The sequence below is a fragment of the Bombus flavifrons genome, chromosome 10, assembly GCF_040668555.2.
Source record: "Bombus flavifrons isolate JBK064 chromosome 10, iyBomFlav1_principal, whole genome shotgun sequence".
Classification (NCBI taxonomy): domain Eukaryota; kingdom Metazoa; phylum Arthropoda; class Insecta; order Hymenoptera; family Apidae; genus Bombus; species Bombus flavifrons.
In genome coordinates this window covers 13,818,162-13,837,511 of record NC_138451.1, presented here as the reverse complement: position 1 = coordinate 13,837,511, position 19,350 = coordinate 13,818,162, and the positions used below count along the sequence as shown (strand labels likewise).

Below are 19,350 nucleotides of genomic sequence, written 5' to 3'. Positions count from 1 at the left end.
ATCGATCATTTTTTTATAATTTGTACTAAAACAATAGAACGTTTCACCGTTAGTGCATAAAAGAAGTTAATGAAAGTGGGTTATTGATATTTCTTTCAACCGAGAACAAACTTATATCACATTCGAGCGAATGTACCCTTCCCGTGTCTCGCGTAAAGCAGGAAGGGGCTGCGCGTACTCGTACAAAGGCAAAGTAAAGGGCGAGGGGTTGTGGCGAAAGAGGGGGAGAAGCAGAAGAGAGGGTTTGTACGAGCGCCAGACAGGAGAATCGATAATAAAACGACGCGACGTCGCACAGCATCCAAGCCCCGCTAGGATGGAAGCATTTTCTTTAAACGTTTAGGATTTCTCCACTTTCATAAAGAATAATCGTACTTGGATACAGATTGTCCGTGTATCGTTGTTCTACAAAAATCTCTGTAACAATTGTTATTTATCTTATAAACTGCATATGTATACAGAAATACTTACAAAGAAAATACTTTTGTAAATTAAATTGTAATAAGACGAATATCACAAATTTGTTTAGCTACCGTCGCTTATTCGTTTCTCAAATCAGTCTGTTTTCCATCAGTCTGGCTCCCAAACACAACTCGGTTGAACATTCACAAGTCAGTTAACTTACGTTTATTTGATCGCATCAATACAGATCCGAATGCAATTAGTTTTAATAATTAATATCGTTATTATTAATTTTAATAATGATACACATAGTATAAAAATAAATGAATAACTAATACATTAGTTCAAAAAGATATTAATAGACTCGCTTTGTTTTAATATTTCTGTTTACCGAAGTGATACATTAGTAAGAATATTCAAGTCGCGAAATATAGGTACAGTTCTACTAGTTGGAAGCGAAAGGTGAAGAAGCAAAAAGAATTAATAAGTGCCAGCTAACGAGTGACGCAGCTGGTGACGCGAACAATAGGAGAAAAAGCACAAATTTGCATATGTCCCTAAAGCCTAAAAGGATCGTAAACCAACAATAGAAGAAAAAAAACACGGTGGAAAAAATTGTAGACAGGAAACTACAGATTCTGATTAGAAATAAGCAAGTCATACTTTGTTATAAATATTTATTCGATCCTTAAATGGTTAAAGATGCTAACATTTGGAAAATCGTTATAAATAATTCCATTCACGGTGTCGAAAGCGATTTAATTACTTGTAACGTCGTTTACGCGACACCGTTAATATCTTAATAAGATAACCGATCCTCTTTAAGTTGCTTCATACGATTGATGGGCACACCCTTGTCAATTATCATTATGGTTCTCGATGTCGAGGCGTAACTGATTGTTGGAGTAAGATCGCCAATATGCTATATCGTCTTACCGGTAATTGTACGCGTACGGCTAATGGACCAAATCGTTGTCTCAGACGTAGAATTATCTGTCGTTTAATGACCAAAAACTGGTTGCATCATTGGCATCCAGTAAAAAGAAGATCATAGGTAAAAAAGATCTTTCGCTGATTGAACAAATGAAATTCTCAAACGACTCGATGAAGTTCTTTTGAATAGTTTCAATCTTTTGCTGTTTCAGTTTTCAATTTTGACTTGCTTCTTCGAATAGGAAAGTAAAGTTTACTTCGTTTATTTTACTTCGGTTCGTCGCGTTTTAATTTTTTTTTTTTTTTTTTTGTATACGTTCCAATTATGTGACATTATTGGATAATGTTCTTACATTTGCGCGTTAGTGACAAGTTGAGCATTTTAAATACACGATGCTCGACAAACTCTATTGGACCATGGCGTTTAAGTCGAAGATACAATTCAAAAGGCATTAGATCGGTGGAATTTAGGCTACCTACGTAATTAGCAAAGATAACTTTTAAGTGTCGTGAATCGACCAACGCTAGGTATCTAAATGTAGATAACTCTCATGTTGAAGAGGGGATAAAAGACGGAAAGAGAAAAAGAGAGAATGCGTAGCGTCGTGTGCATCCGCGTGTTGCGTAGGCGTGTTTGTACGTAAGATCGTCAAATCTAACCACTTTAAACAAGTATCAGTCTACAATACACGCTCTAAGAATAGCATTAGTGTCACCTTTACCTTTTTCTCTGACTAATCCTCATAGATATCGTGTCTTTAATGTAACTGACGTGGTATACAAACTGTCTCGTGCAACTACATGAAACTCGAAACGAATTTTTAAACTCGATGTACCACTTATCTATATCTAAATCGGGTAATTCCTGATTTTTATCCAATACCGTACACGTGCAAATACTTTTGTAACGAGGAAAGCAAAGTTCACTCCCACTCATTATACTGGAGTAAGATAAGCACGGCAAAAAAGCGAAGAGAGAAATCCGTTGAACGCAAGCCTTGTTATTCTTACGACGCGTCAAACTTTTCAAAGAGTCGTGCATTCGGTACATACGAACATATTCAGTACGGTGTCAATAGAATTAATGACGTATGGAATAGAGTATCTTTTTACATAATATAAAAAAGGAAGATCCAGATAAGTAATTACAAAGGACGATATTTCGGTCGACTTTAATCGATGATTAGGATCCTGACGTATTACTTTGCATGATATCAGCGTCTTCCGATGTTCATTTCCGTTCGACATCTTCCGTTCATCTTGGTACCCACAGCCTAATGGCACATTGTCTCCTTTGATGAACCAATGGGTTGTATTTTGGGAAGGCGTTCATCCGGGACGAGTTGTAAAGCCCTAAGGTTACATAAATGTCACGACTCGTGCGCGTTTCTTCGTGTATTCGCATATTTGTCCGCGGTTTCGATGCGTTAACGGACGAAGATCAACACCCATGTACAAATTGATGCGACACGCTTACAAAAATATCTCGTACTAATATTCAAAGGTAGTTACCGTTTGCAATTTCCTTAAAATTTTTAATAAATTATAACTATTATTTAGATCTCATTTAACGTACCTGAAGATCTTTAATGTTTCAACTTAAGCAGCAAGATACTATTTTTGCAAGGTGTCTTACCTTACCAGGTAACGAATATCAATAAGGAATACACGAGAGCCAGAGGATGAGCTAAACTATCGATTCTTAACGATAAGAGAGAACTCCGGTACGTGGCTCGATTCCAAGGGGGCCTTTGCAAGGCTTCCGTCGTTGTGGATTAGTAATCTTCGATTAGACGCACGACTACGAGGGGCAATACACCTTATGAATAAAATTTCTTTCCCGTCCTTATTCATCCGTAAATCAAATGTCAGTAATCCTTTATTGTTTTCTTACTTGACGATGTAATTTATATTAATTAAAAGCTTGTAATGTATTAATTGGACGAACTTTCCATGAAAAAGGTTACGTATGCATGAAATACATTTGGAATGAAATCTATTTTCGCGATTACGTTCACAGCTTCAAATTATATCGTGCAAAAAGGTAATGAAAGAAGGATTAAAATATGTATTAAACGAAAGACTGAATTTTGAATCGAAATATGATAAATCTACACCGTTTTTAAAATGCCCGCGTAAAGATATAAGTTGGAAATTCTTAAAAAATAGATATAGCGTTAGAAAATTAAATCTACAATCGGTATTATCCCCGTCGGTACGTGATTTTAAATAATTAAGAAAGTTATCAGAACTTTTAGACACGAACATTCTTACCGGAAGATGGTTGTAACGACTAGTATCGATTTTGCGATGAACGAGTCCATTCGTGGTTTTGTCCGTACAAATAGCGACTGATGATATAATTTCATGTATTTGTAATAAAAATAAATGAATAAAATATGACATAAATAGAAAGTAGGTCTACAATAGATCGTGTGCAATAAAATATTTATCACCGCTATGAACCTCTTATAGAAAATTAGTTATATATTAAGCGAAAATTAATTATAAACTAAGTCATTTATAAAACTTTTATTAGGAGTATATAAAATGGATCATACATGCAAAATATAATTTATAAATAATCTGAAATTCTATCAATTACATATATTTTGTTCATAAACAAATGCTATAAGGTTTTGCGAGGTCGAAAGTAAACCAGCAAACCACCGAAGGTAAAAGCTGTACGTGTCGAACGCAGTTAGAAGACACTAAAACTATTTAATGCCTCGAGCAATTTGTGACAAAAATGGTATTCAACGGAAATCTTAACCTGTCGCGAGACCAACACATGCGTACATATGTAATACATATATCGTAATAGTCGCACGAATAAACTATTTTTGTTCGTGCAACACGAAATATACGGCTTTTATTTTTCTTTGAAAATTATTTTATCTAAAATATTGATTTTATCATATCAATATAAATATATCGGTATAAATGTTTACCTGGCGTGTAGTACGTAATTGTAGCTCTAAAATAATTAATAAAATTGTAATGATATTTCTTGGAAAATATATAAGCTGAAAGATGAAGTGACATATATTTTAGTACATTAGGAAAACAAATTCGATGATAGCAAAACTTATATAATTTAAGAAAATCAATTTACATCGATAATCAATTAACAGTTCTTTGTTTTATTTCAGGTAAGAGACGAGGTAAAAGTTTATGGCAGAGCAAAAAGTGAAGCGAAATCTCCAGCAACTAGAAACGTTTAGTAACCATGAACCCAAGAGAGTTCCTTCAAAAAGACAATATCGTCACGTATGTAACGTCTTAAAATTATATATCGTTGACTCTGTTTTTATGACGTTTCTGCAATGAAACATGGCGCCTCCATGACGCCACTACGTATATTAGTTTGCTTGCTATTTGTCGATAATATCATCGCTTGGAGCGTAACACCGAGGGACTTGAAATGAATGAAACAACCGTTTCATTGAAGAAGTTTGGCTGAATCTGTACACCACTAACGATAATATGTAATTGATGATGAGGCGCGAAATAACTCGAGAGCATCAACGAGTGACTTAGTCAAACCAGCAATTAATCGATAAAGATATTGAAACTCTGAATGTTGGAAACTGTTCCCGTGACATAAATGATATTTATCAACAACCAGATAACATTTTATTAAGTTACCAGAACTGAATTATGGATACATAGATAAGTTTTATTACCGACTTTGCGGTATGAAAAATTCCTCCTCGCATTTTATATCTTTTATGATATTTTATAATTACGAATAAAACGAACGTTATATTTTTATAGAAGAAATTTTTCGAAATACACGAGATTCATAGCATCAATCGTTTTACACTTTCTATCCCAATCAATCTTTGAAATATTTATCCTTGTATGTGTAAAGCATTCCCGCGGATATCGAAAGAGATTGACAAATTTTTGCATGTTACCGGGAATTACTTGGAAATTTGAAATATATCGCACTAACTGGGATGTCGACCGCACCAACGTAATAACAGTGGAATTAAAGTGGCTAGGTAGTAAAGGGTGCGCCACGCTTTATTCGCGCAACCAGCGTTCGATCCTTTCCTGCTTACAAGATAAATGTATATTTGCTCATAATGAACGGGAAAAGTCACGGTAATCAGAATGAAAGCGACAGACATGTTTAACCATCTTTCATTTTCTTTTTGAGACCATGCTGTTAAGATATTGTTATAAGACAAAGAGAAGACGCGTAGAAGGATTGAAACTTTTGTCAGTTAGTCGTGATAAGCTTCAGATTTTGTCGAAGATACTAAAACTCTATAAACTTATCGGTTTTTAGCTGATCAACCAGGCGATCGCAACGACATTCTCGATTACATAATTATCGCAAGAGTTCGTCCTTTTTATCACACGTCCTCGTCTGGCTACGAATTAATCATCGATAACAGTTGCATCTTTTATGCAATTGTTCATCGATATTCGTGAAACGAAATTCCTCCGCGAGACGTCGAAAGCGTCGGCATTTCCCAGGCAACAACTCGTTCCATTGGACGCGCTGACAAAAAGCATAGTGGAAAGGAAAGTTTGGTAGCCATTGCGTGCGGAAAAAAGGAGGACTGGTGCTACATAATTTATCGATAGATTGTTTCGTAAAAGCTCAACGAAGTCGTATGTGTATGGGTGGGTTATCGAGTGAGTTGGTTAGGTGGTCTCGTCGGGTGGTTGGGCGTGAGGCGCAGGAGCAGAGCACGCCAGGACAAACGGACGGACGTGGAACGACGAACGAACGTACCTTACCGAGGAAGGACTTCCAGGTCTTTAAACGAGCTAGTTTCTCGTGAGACACTGATCGACGAACAACCTGGAGATCGCGTTCGCAATTGCTATCGTGGGTCAGCATAGATTTTCAAATCAGGTAAGAGGAATTGTTATCCAAACGCGAGTAGCACCTTCGTTCGGTTCGCGAGTCTTGGATTCCAAGGATCGTGGACCCCCTTTTACGTCGTTACCAGAAAGGTCGAAGGTGCTAGAAAGTACAGTGTCTTTCTTTCTTTTCCTCGTATCTTGTAGGAACAGTTGGGAATTATTTAAACACGGATATCAGAATTAAGCACGAGTGACATTCCGTGTGACGTGATTTCAATTTTACTCGGTGTCGTTTCACGCAAGGGTCTAGGATCTGTGACCTGTATTCGCAGCAGATTAATTGGCGAAGGATTTTCGACTGATTTTTTCGTCATCTTTTATCTCTGTTCGTCTTTGACGAGTCAAAGTTTAAGGGAAAATTCACTTTTAAGAAACGTGCAACTTTTCGTCGTGCGAGTCCTGTAAATAATATCTGACGTTTCAAATTTTTCTTAGTCCGATGAAATAAAACGTGATAACGTCTTGCTTCTCGCATAACGAAGCTTCGAGCGGCTCAACATTTCCAAAGAATATCGTATAACGTGGAATATTAAATTATCGAGCGTATATTTTAACTGCTCTTTTTTCTATAAAATATTGCCGAATAATTTTGTAGAAGTAGATACTTAGAGATACTGTAGATAGTAATCATTGACTACATTTCAGCTAATGCTTATGCAATTCATAGCGCGAGTAACTCGATAATTTGTTTTTAAATGGTTTCAGTACACCGATTCAAATTATTAGTGCAATCACCCGCAATAGTAATTGGAAGCAAACATCCATAGACGTATATAATACTTGCACAATACCTAGTTACACACTTAGAAGTGCACTCTTCATCCACGTTCGTTATGACAATTATCTAATCCGAAGACTTTCAACGTGACATTCTATTTTATTACGTACGTTAAACTCGTTTGTTTCCATTCATCTCGACATTATTGGTGAAGTACATAAAATTCTTAATATCCTTAGCATCGTAATTTTTATTTGATTCATTGTTTAGCAGTAGCGAAAGGACAATAGAAAAATGAATAGCAATATAGCGTATTGAATGTTATGTTAAATGTAATAACTTGATGACTACACGGGAAAAACACGATGAGTCACATTTTCCATTTTTCGCAGCAGAGAAATTTTAAAGTTTCATAATCTTAATCGATATCACATTATCGAGACTGTCTTCTCACTCGGTTTTGTGATTAGGTATACATTTTTTCAAATCAAATTAATCGCCTTTACATTAGTTTTCTCACCCTCTTTTGAACAAACAAATTAATCATCTTTACATTAGTTATTCTCTTAATCTTATACAAAATTACGTAGATAGATGCAAACTTTATGTATGTATTGAAATACTTCTTTTTAGCTACCAAGAAACACGTAAATTAGAAAATCGATAAAAATGGACAACATATTCTTCCCTTGTGATAGAATTTGAACACTTCGCTATATTAAAAGGATGAAAGAATTTCTGTATAAAATTTGCGCGTTCTTCAAAATACGAACAAAATGCGTATTTCTGATTCGTTTCCATTAAGAATTTGCTCGATAGCCGTGGGACGATGTCGTGGAAATCGTTTGGAGAATTGTATCTGTACGTGATCCGAGAATTCAAAGTGTCGGTCATCAATTGATTATATCGACTATACCAGGCATTCTGTTGGCGTTTAAATCTCTTTTATTCTCAATTTTCTACAGTGACTTTCGAAAATCGAGGATATTTTAGCGTACAGTTAGCGTCAGGAATACGACGTCCCAAATCGTTAAGTGCTGGAACCTCTGTGTTCCCCTTTGTTCCCCGGGGATTCCCCTTTGTTCGATAAGCGTAAGTTAACACTATCGTTTAATTCGAATTGATTCGGAATAAAAGTTCGAAATTTTAGACATACGTCTACAATATCGCCAAAAATATTTACTTCTTACAAGTTCAGATACAAAATTGTTGGAGAAAAACATATTTCTTCGTTTTCTAGCGATAGCAACGTCTGGAAGTAAAGTGCTTGTCACTTATGTTTAACAGTAATCTGTATTACATTATTCGATATCAAATTGTGATCTATAATTCCATTGCCATAATATTTTTTTAAGTCCTGAAAATGTTTCTAATTTCGATTTGTAAATCGATTCGAACACAGATCTGTTTTTAGCTTTGTTGCTATGTACATGGTTTCTTCTTCTCTATTCCCTCGTTCTTTTCTAATTTTATCCAAACGTATAAATACATTTTTTTGCATTGTAAACCATTGTACAATCAATCGATCAAAGTATGTATAGGAATATTGCAAAAATAGTATGTATACAGAGCGATTGGTAACTGGCGGTACAAGCGGAAAGGGGGTGATTCTAGGCGAAAAAATAAGTCGAAAATATAGAATAAAAATTTTTCGTTCGAGGCTGTGTTTTCGAGAAAATCGACTTCGAATTTTCGCTGGGTAAACCTGCGCTTTATCACGTCTCGTTATAACGGATCTCACTGTAGATTTTAAAAAAAATTTAAAAAAATTTTTATTCTATATTTTCGACTTCTTTTTTCGCGTAGAATCACCCCCTTTCTGCTTGTACCACCAGTTACCAACCACCCTGTATATAATTCTCCATGGTCACGTTCTTCGTGTTATCCGGAAACGATCTGATTCAAAGTACGAAGTAATATATCTTCTCTGCATTTTTTCTTTAATTAAATTGCAAACCGTCATTGCCAGTGCGATTTTTACAAACGTTTCAGTTCTATCAACAGGAAATCTTATTGGCGTAGAACTGGCGGTGCTGCGCTTGTAAATAGGTTAGCATCCAGGAAGCGTTGATGCGTTCTCGATAACTACGCCCACGTGACAATTGCACATCGACGCTGCAGGTGACTCAAAGATGCTGCTATAAGATAAAACGACGTCACTTATACATTGTACATGCGCTGCCTCGCTGTTGTTATCAGTCGTTACCCCCAATCTGTCTTTACATTTTGTCCGTAACAAAACTCGTAAATATCCGAAACGCACGCAAGAAATGTGTAGCAGAAAATAGAGGTTTAAAGTTATCATCGATAGTGGCATTTGACGTTGTTGTCGCAGGATCCACAGGAGACATAGAATTCGAGTCCTGATCGATGTTGATAGCTGCTACGTAAAGTATCACGATTATTAATAAGGAAAAGCATATAGAACACTTTGTCTACACCTTGTGGATAGAATTTCCAGAGCGTAAAACCACGAAATACACGATAGGCGTGAAGTATTGTATTACGAGCCATTTTCTCTCAGACTACCAAGAACAGTAGTAAATTTATATTTCAAGCTTCACTAGGGTTATTTATGTACTATAATGTATTGTACCCTGTACGTAGTGTATTTTCGTAAAAAAAAAAAAAATAAGGTTTGCTGTTATTTTGAAAACAGCTTAATACGTTAATTTTAGGAAATTTTATTCGAAAGAAGTGGTTACGTTCGTGGAATGTATTTTTATGGTTCACGTGCGAAGAAAACGAAAACGAGAGACCAAAAATTAAAAGAATTGACATTATGGTAGTACAGTGTGTTTCGGAGCTGCGAATAAAGCAAACGATGTTAGAAGATGACGAAACACATATCTTTTTCATCCATAAACAATTGCGACACGTTTTATTTGATATATTTTGATAATAAATTTTACTGAAAAACTAAACTAGTTTTCGAACGAATAGGATTATAATGCCTAAGTAGTTAATTAGAAACAGTTTGAATATAATTACAAGTTTGATAAACCGTTTATGTTTATTATGTCATACATTTCTTGATAGTTCAATTTACATAGCCCCCACTGAAGGATCTAGTTTCGTCATACTCACACATGTCAACGGTAATAGGGTTTAAGTATCTTCTTTGTTGCTATACGCTGTAACACGACTAAAAGTTTTAACGTGTTATATTCATTCGTTGACCTGGATGCAGTTCGTTAGAATGATGTTTGCGTTAGACTCCGTATCGATCCTTGCAATTGAAAACAATAAAAATTAGCATGCATGCGTGTTAACTGTCATAAGCGTTAAACAAATTAGTCCATCACAGGCGTGACGTTTCCTCGTCGAATGACTCACGCAGCTTTTAATTTCTAAGAAATAGAATTTCCATATCCTTGAATTTATTCTCAGACGATTACAAACGTTTAGATGTGATGCAACTATTGAGTCTGAAAATCATCGCAAAAAAGAATTTCAGAAACGAGAACTTGGATTCTTCTGTAACCAACAAATTGCCCTAATAGATTTAGTCATCTAGGCCTGTGACAAATTCTTATTCCTCAAGCATCGCATCAGATATAGTTACCACCTACGCTTTGATCAAAGCCTGAGAAACGCGTAGCTACCTTCCAGTATTCCAGAGATCCAAAGTTACCAAACTAAATAGAAACGTTCCGGAAAATTTTACGCCAGAAAATCTCATGAAAGACATATTACGAACAATTATTCTTAACGATATGGACAAAAATAGTATAAAAATTTGAAAAACTTCGAAAAAATTGGAATCTTTGGAGATATTGAAAAAAATGAAGATATTTGTATTTTAAAAAACGTTATTAAATAAAAATATTTTCAAAAAGATACACGTTCATAATTATTAAAACACCTCTCTTACGGAATATGATAATTGACCCAGATTGCCAAAAATGCGAATCTATTAATTTAATGTTGAATTTAATAAAAACGTGTCCTAATTTTATTTATATATCGAGAAACATCAGTGGCAGTCGTTAACAGGAATCAGGGTAACCCGACGGATAGTAGTTCAGGGTTAAGTCCTGATGTCGATCGGAAAATGGCGTGGCGAGACATTTTCCACGCTATATTCACGTAAGATGACTCGAATCCGGTAATAGCCCGCGTGACATTCGTCACAGAAGTGTCGCAAGCTTTTTTTATGACGCGTGCACTCATTAGCAAGTTAACTTAACCGTATTACACGATGTGCATCCGTGTGCATATAAACGGTAGAGTCGAACACGCTCGCCGGGTCGGATCAATAACTTCAGGAATGGGCACTTGCCGAGTAGTACAGACACGCTGTGTATGACCTGTTTCTCGGTCTCCCTAGAAAATGAGAACGAAAGACTTTGATATACCAGCAATTATCTTCCAAAATGATTCCCCGGTCATCTTGTGGAAAAGAGGTTCAACGGTCGAATTAATTTGACGTCTAGCGGCGTCTGTGATTCAACCGCGGTTTGGATCGAATTGAAAGGTTCCTGATTCCATTTAAATAGTATGTAACGCGTAATTATTAAGTAACGCTGCTTGAATAAATTCTATTCGAAAGAAATTTACCGAAAGGGGAGCGAAGCAACTGAACAAAGGAGTAAATGAGCAAACAAGCTACAAGGCTGTTCTCGGTCAAAAAGCTTATCCCATAAATCACAAGAAGGGGTTAAACGAGTTGATTTCGAAAGGTGTAGTTATTCCTGACCATCAGATAGTAGGTGAATCACGTGTTCACTGAAATCCAGTTCGCACGAAATTCTGGCCCGTATAGATTCGGAAAATTCTTAGGAAGGTCGTGTACGTTAGAAGGGTGTAAGAGAATCGTGGGCGATATTTTCGTGAGTCCACTGAAGGGGTAAAAAAGAAGAAAGTAGTAGATGCCTCGAGTGATAAATATGTCTGAAGGTTACTAGAAGGTTACAGATCATATTAATTATATATGAACGACTATAATACATTGACCTCATATTTTAATCAAACGCAGACGTTATATCAAAGCCAGAAAAAACGTCTGGCTTGAGTTGGCGAAGAAATTCGGTTGTAATTGGTGACGAAGAAATTCAGTTGTAGTTGATGACGAAGACTTGGTAAAAATATAGCTGATTTACATTAAATCGCGAGGCAAAATATTTGCGTGATAGAAAACAAATTAATTTCAAAATTTGATTAAATCATAAGCACACAATCGTTGCTCTTTATGTGTTTCGATATGATAGATTTGCATGCACGATGAAGTTAGTAAAGACTTGGACGTTTTGATATACGAGGCATACCTATGTTCTCAAAGAAAATACTCTAACGTCGTAATCAGTCAAATCGTAAATGCGTTGCGGGAATACCTCAATTATATTAGTCTTTCGCACGAAGCTGCCATGGTTTCGTGATACCTACAGAAATGTATTTACCAAGGTTAACCATTGCCACTACGTAGAAATGTGATCCTCCTGTGTTCTACAGTTAGAATGGTTGCGTGCGTTCCATCCTCTAAGCTCTACACCCCTCAAACTTTCTCCATCTTCTTTTTCCTTCCTTTCTTGTTCTTTCCTAATGAACCTTCACGCCTGCCAACAGTTAATTACTTTTTGACGTTAAAAAACATTTTCTTTTTCGTAATTAGTAGTAAATACTTAGTTTTCTATGTATGTGTTTATGGAGTTTGTATCTAGGTATGACGCGAGGTAAAAATCCGAAAATAATTCCATTCCATGAAAGTACCATTCAACTGTATCACATTAGTTTTCATTAGTAGAAGTTACAAGCAAAGAATCAGAAAATCGAGACCATTTCTAATCTAGCACACATACACGAATCCACAATAATTATAGCGGCACTAATAAAATGCGCTGAAAGCAAATTGACACTGACTACAATGCTATATTCACATTACTTATCGTTAGCAAATAGCAGTACTTTTAGGCACGTTCATAGAGCGTTGTAAATTCTAATTGAACGGTATAACTGTTGCACGCATCGTATGTAGCTATCAAAACAGGTAGAAATAACAATATCGAGCAAATTGCATCCCTAATTGTCGTTGAATTATCCACAGGAACTAGTAGTTTGAACTTTGAACAATTTCATCTTTCAATCTGTTGTCATACGCGTAAGAATTGTACAAATGTATATACTCTTCTGTATCTGTCTGGCACATCTCTCGCGAATATGTCGAATATATAGACATCTTCCAAAATGTTAACACACTGAACGTTGATACACTGCTACATCAAAGCCATATATTACGCGTTAACATTTTCGAATGAAAGTGATCGAGGTATACAGTTGTGTTTCCATGTTTGAATGTCAAGCGAGAATGTGGAAAAAGCGAATATTACTCTCCCAGGATTTTGAAAAGATACCGAACGTAATTATTAAAACCATCAAAGTAGTTCGCTCGTAATGGTTTCATTAAACAAGCTTCGTCGAGCATCATATGTATTTAATTGCGATGATTCACGCATCACGGCAACCGTCTTTCTCATTCAGTACGATTCATTAGACACAACGTAGACTTGGTTGGGAATATCAGCACTTACGTAGAGTTGTATTATCTCTTTGATGTAATCTTTGATGAAGACTACCCGTTGATACGTAACAGGTTTATGGAGAAATATCTTGTCAGGGGTGACAAGATCGTCCAATCGACGCGCGTTTAAACGTTAATCGCGTATGAACGAACTGAAAAATGGATTCGCAACAAACTGCAGGAACCGCGTCCGAATCTCCTTCGGATCGCGAACTAAATGCGGTAAGCTACAATTTCATAAAAACGTTCAAGCACTTTTCACGTACTTTCGTTAATGTACTCTGTTTCGTGAGACTACTAATCTCGCAAAAATTTTTAACATTCCTCTAGCGATTAAAAACATTGACTATACAAGATTAGAAGAACTTCTTGTTTCGATATTTTTAAAAAGTTCTATTTGTTTCAATATTTTGTTTCAATGCATATCGATTATTTAATTGTATCTATTAACGTGATATCTACATTTTACCCGTTTTAGAGCATCAACTATTATTTCCAAGTAGCGCATAGGTAAGAAACAAAGTTATATAACGTGTCGGCTCGTTTTAGTCGAAAGGGAAACATTAATGACTTGCAATCGTAATTAAATATCTACAGCAAAGAACTGATATTTGTGACATCCAAAGACTGTCGAGTAATAGCTGTGTTTGTTTAATAAACCGGTAGAAATATTTGATAACGCCATAAATAATGAAAAGCGAATCATAGGTAGGAGGAGCACCGTATACTCGTGACATTACATTGCCAAATTTCAAGCCAGTAAAGATACATTTTATCGGCGATGATATTCCATCATTGAATAAAAGTGTTGTCTACTTTGCATCGTGTCGAAAGTTTCGTGTTTACGACACGTTCGTACAAACAGTTTCAACGAGCTTGCCGAACGTTTTTCAATGTTGATGAATTCCATGAAGAAACGAGGGTAAACAGCCTGGCGTTCCGAAGGAAAGCTACTGCTGTAGGTCACGCCAATCTAAAATGCCTCGATGAATTGCAATAGATGTCGATGGTATACTATAATCATTCGTGGTTTAATCCCATAACGAGTAGAGAAAGTCGAACGGTGGCAGGTACGGTAAATACGAATCTTCAAAACGTCTCCGTTTTATATTACAGGCTGATCGATGGGCTCAGGGCCAGTATCGATTATCAAGATTTTCCATGCATGTTTCTACTGTTCGTCCGTATCGTTTTTGAACAGCTCGAATTGATTATTATGGAAGTCTGGTACAAACATTCGTTGTAAGAATTACCGAGAATAAAAGGAACGTCGCTATTAGTTAAGACGTTCCAAATTACTAAAAGAGCAATCACTCGTTAGATATTATTACGGAATTAGGAAATATTAACCCTTTGACTATGGGAGACTTTGAGACGTACCAGCCGTACCATACGATAAGAATTCAGTGGCAATCTACATCGAGAACGGCGAAATTTTTCGTTAGGCGTGTATTTCTGAGAATGTGTGTTGAAATAATTAAGACACTGAATTCCAGTACGTTAAACCAATATTATTTATTCATTCATATTCTCATTTATTCAAAATCACTTGTTTCCGTAGAATCCGAACATGAATCATTTGTTGTTTCATGTTTACATGTAGTTTCTCTCACCTTTTTATTATCCCAATTTTTCATTTTAAGCATATACAAAACAAAGACTGCGAAACAAACATATTTAAATAATATATAACTAACGGAATATGCAATTAGCAATAGTCGAATTAGCATTCGTTTACGTCTGATTCGAACGAGATTTGCTGGAATTACGATCGACTAAATTTTCGGAACGCCTACAGGTGCCTACAGTATCACAAGCGCAGATTTATTAAGCGCTTCTAAGCGCTAAGAATAGTCAAAGGGTTAATTAGAAAGATCTAAACTATTTCAATATCAAAGCAAAGAACACGACTGTTATTAATTACGTCGTCCTATTTGTACAACAATTTTATGAATCTCTATCGAGTACCGTTAAAACGTCACTTGGAAATTTGTTCTTGCGATCTGCGGCGACCGCGAATTGTCGCGAGTAAAATTATTATTTCGTAGGTGAAATCAAACCCGCCATTGCCATCTGTCTATCGGGCGAGACCGCAAGGTCCACCTGGATTACCAAGGCAGCCTGTAAATAATGGTGCCGTAGGACAACCACGACCGAGTGGACAGCTACAGCAAATTCGTTTTGATAATCGGTCTCCAGTCGGGCAAACGAATCCGGGTCAGTTCGTGCAAGTCAGACCGTACGGATCTCCAAGATCACCGGGAGGTTCGTTTCCTCAGAAGCCACCGCAACAAGGTCAACATCCACCTATCGTGCTAAATCCGCGTTTTCCACCGTCGCCCGTGCAACGTTCGCAACTGGGACCTAGACCGCCGCATCCTGGAAATTATCAAGCGCAAAGGTTCCAAGGCAACGTACAACGACCTCAACATCCAAGACCAGAGTATCTAAACGGACCTCATCAATCAAGGCCGCAGCATCCAAACGGACCTCAGCAATCGAGGCCAGAGCATCCGAACGGACCTTATCAACAAAGGCCAGAGCACCCAAACGCACCTCAACAAGGACGGAATCCTGACATTCTCGCACGATCGCAGGAAATCGCACAAAAACCATTGCAACGAAATGAATCATTGCTGAACATATCTCGACAGAATTTAGCTATCAAAAGAGAAGATAAGAAGCCACCACTTCCGCGAATAATAGTCGACAAAATGGCGGATGTCGATAACTCGAAGAAATTGCAGCAGTTTGAAAAGCCTGTTCCGAAGGAGAAAACCGAATTTCGAGAAAATGCGGAGAACGATGACGACGATGATGTTGTAGTGGACGGAAAATCGCCACGTGCTAACGGAAACGTTACCGGTCAAGAAGTTTTGATAGAGTCTAACGTACCAAAGAGCGACGTTCAGTCGGTGAAAAGGCCAGAAATCGCTACAATAAATGGAAAAGTGGATAATAAATTGAACGCGACTGCGGACGGAGTTGGTCAGCAAATTAAAGAAATTGCTGCGAACCTTGAGAAAATACCTGTTAAAGATTCCAACACGATGGAAAGTGATAACAGGTTGTCCACGAAACCAGGCGAAGAAGCGCAGACAAAATTGTTAGACAAACAGGAAGTAGATAAGGTTGGTAATCAACTAGACGAACCAGAGAAGAAATTGGTCGAAGATCAAACGCAGAAAGAGAACACGAATAAGGGGAATGTGACCAAACCAGGTATAGAAAACAAAATTGAGAAATCGGATAATATCAACGTATCTCTTGCACCTGAACAATCTCCCAAGCAATCGGAAGAGGCTAAATCTGGACAAAACGAACAAGATCTAAACCTGTCGTCAACAACTCCAGAAAAGTTACGTGCAACCACACCAACGAAATCGGATGAGGATAACGATCGACAAATGCAAATCCTGTCTAAATCGACAGATGAATCTCCGGCAAAGACCAGCCACGATCAGAATCAACAAAATCTGAAACCATCCGCATCGCCGAATAAATCCCGGTCAAGTACACCCTTAGAAGCGAGCGAAAGTCAAAAGGAACTGGAACGCGACGAAACGTCCAAATCTCTGGAACAATTGCCAGAGGATATACCAATGGATACAAAACAGAAACAAAGCGATCAAGAACTCAAAAATCCACCGCCCATGTCGCAAGACGATTCGCGTGCGACTATCCCGGCAGAAATAAATCAAAATCAAAAGGAAATGGAACAAACTGGGCAGCAACGCGACACTGTGTCTGCATCGGAAACTAAATCAGACGTAGATCTGCTAAAGGAAACGGGAGAAGTTAAAAGCAAAGAAGAATCACATTTAAGAACACCGACGAAAGCAGATCAGATCAAGGACGAGCCAGAACCCACTGAAGTGTCGAAACCTGAAAAATCAGCCGAGGAAGAAAAATTAGCGGATCTTGGTCATTCTCCGAAGGAGAAAGAATTAAGAGATCCATCTTCAAAGTCCCCGGCTATATCGACGAATGTAACCGAAGAATCGAGTACGGAAGACGTTTTAAAAGATTCCAAGTCCGATAATCTTCGAGATTCTTCGGAAACGGACGCGAAAAGAGTTGCCGTGAGTCCTGCTGCTTCCGAAAAAGAAGCAAACGAGACGCAAGAATTTCCAGTACCATCAAAGGATGGAGAAAAGATTGCAGAATCGGTACTGTCTCTGTTAAAGTCTCCCGAAGAAGGAGTGAAAGGTTTCGACAATGGAGAACAACGATCACTGTCGATAAAATCTTCGCCATCCCAAAGTCCTCACTCGCCTGTTTCTCCAAAATCGCCGAAATCACCGAAATCTCCAAAGTCCCCGAAATCGCTGAAATCACCTATAGAGAACGAGGAATTAGAAGAGAAGGAAAAAACGGAGCAGAAAAAGGCTGATGACGAAACGACACCGGACTCGAAAAGTTTGCCGAAATCAGTTAAATCGCCTAAAGTTCAACGCGCACCGACACCAGCCAAACGAAAAGAAAAGAAGTCTTCAACGACACCAGGTTTTTATTTACGTTTAAGAAAATTTCGGGAGAAAATAGCGAGAATAAACGTATTAAACAATTCGACTTGAAAACGCGGAGCTTTATTCTTTGCCATGTTTATCGTAGATAAACGCTGAAATCGAGAAATTCTACTGAGATTTTGCTTCACAAATATCACGATACTGTTATGTGGTTTTTTTTTTTTTTTTTGTTTTTCTTAATGTAACGACAAAAAGAAACTGTGTTTATATTTATTTTTACAGAGGTTGAAAACGGCAGCGTAACCAACGAGTCGGCTCAATCCAGCACGGTAAATAATTTTAATTCGACACATATGCTTTTGTACATTTCACAAATTATCGAATCGATAGTAAAATAACGTAATAATGTGGCGCAGGAACCAACCACAAACGGAGTTGGGGATTCACCAACGAAAAAGTCACCCTCTAAATCGAAAGATGCTGACAAAGGGCCGACAGCTGGGTCACCTGTAAAATCGCCAAGTAAGTCCGTCAAATCGTTACCACGAACTCCAGAAACTCCTTCGTCGACAGCCGGTCAAGAGAAGAAAAGTAAGTATTATCGAAATTTTTGCCTAAATTTTATAACAAGCTCGATAAGCTTTGCGTCGAGTATTTTTGTTTTAATTTTTATGTAACGAATCGGCCCATTTTTCCAAAGAACGCGTGTTAATAATACGTGTTGAATCCTATAGAACTGCCTATGAACAAAATTCAAGTGGGATCGGCGCCCTCTCCGAACTTAAAAACGGTACGATCGAAGATCGGCTCGTTGGAAAATGCAAGCTACAAACCAGGTGGCGGAAAGGTGAAGATAGAGAACAGGAAGCTCGACTTTAGCAAGGCGCAGCCGAAAATTGCCGCGAAGAACGAGAAATACACACCCAGTGGTGGCGATAAAAAGGTTAATAGCTTTACATTTTTTTGGAAATCTTTCTAGCGTCGTAATTACGAATAATTATCTCTATAAAAAAAAAATCTGCACATGGCATGGTTTATCTAATCCCATCGTCTAAAATATATTCCTTTCTTTTTTCTGTATTTTCGTTGAAAAATTATTATCGTTTAACTATTCCTTGATAGATCGCTCAGATGAAGCTTCAATGGAATGCGAAACCGAAAGTCGGTTCATTGGAAAATGCAACGTACAAGCCTGGTGGCGGTGACAAGAAAATAGAAACAGTGAAGCTCGACTTCAAAGATAAAGCAAAACCAAAAGTTGGCTCCAAGGACAATGCCAAACACATTCCTGGCGGTGGTAGCGTTAAAGTAAGAATTTTAGTTTGAAATATATTTCCTTAGGAATGACGACTATAAATTCTCCAGCGAATCTTTTATTTTCGTTTGAAACTTATTTCAGCGAGTTTGTAATTCGATTAACAGCTATA

The 19,350-nt window shown here is 37.3% G+C and overlaps 1 protein-coding gene across 4 annotated transcripts in view; it reads left to right on the top strand.

The window, feature by feature from the left end:
* LOC138184320 (microtubule-associated protein tau) overlaps positions 1–19,350 on the top strand; it is a 32,389-nt gene that overhangs the window by 6,456 nt on the left and 6,583 nt on the right. Inside the window, exons 1-7 of one of the 4 annotated variants that reach the window (XM_069122182.1) lie at positions 5,700–6,208; positions 13,527–13,676; positions 15,503–17,960; positions 18,206–18,252; positions 18,340–18,445; positions 18,658–18,866; positions 19,046–19,231. In XM_069122182.1, coding sequence (XP_068978283.1) covers positions 13,614–13,676; positions 15,503–17,960; positions 18,206–18,252; positions 18,340–18,445; positions 18,658–18,866; positions 19,046–19,231 — 3,069 coding nt within the window. In that variant the 5' untranslated portion in view covers positions 5,700–6,208; positions 13,527–13,613. Of the gene's footprint in view, positions 1–5,699; positions 6,209–13,526; positions 13,677–15,502; positions 17,961–18,205; positions 18,253–18,339; positions 18,515–18,657; positions 18,867–19,045; positions 19,232–19,350 lie in introns of those variants that run through there. The other 3 variants (XM_069122179.1, XM_069122181.1, XM_069122180.1) reach the window with 3 other exon arrangements.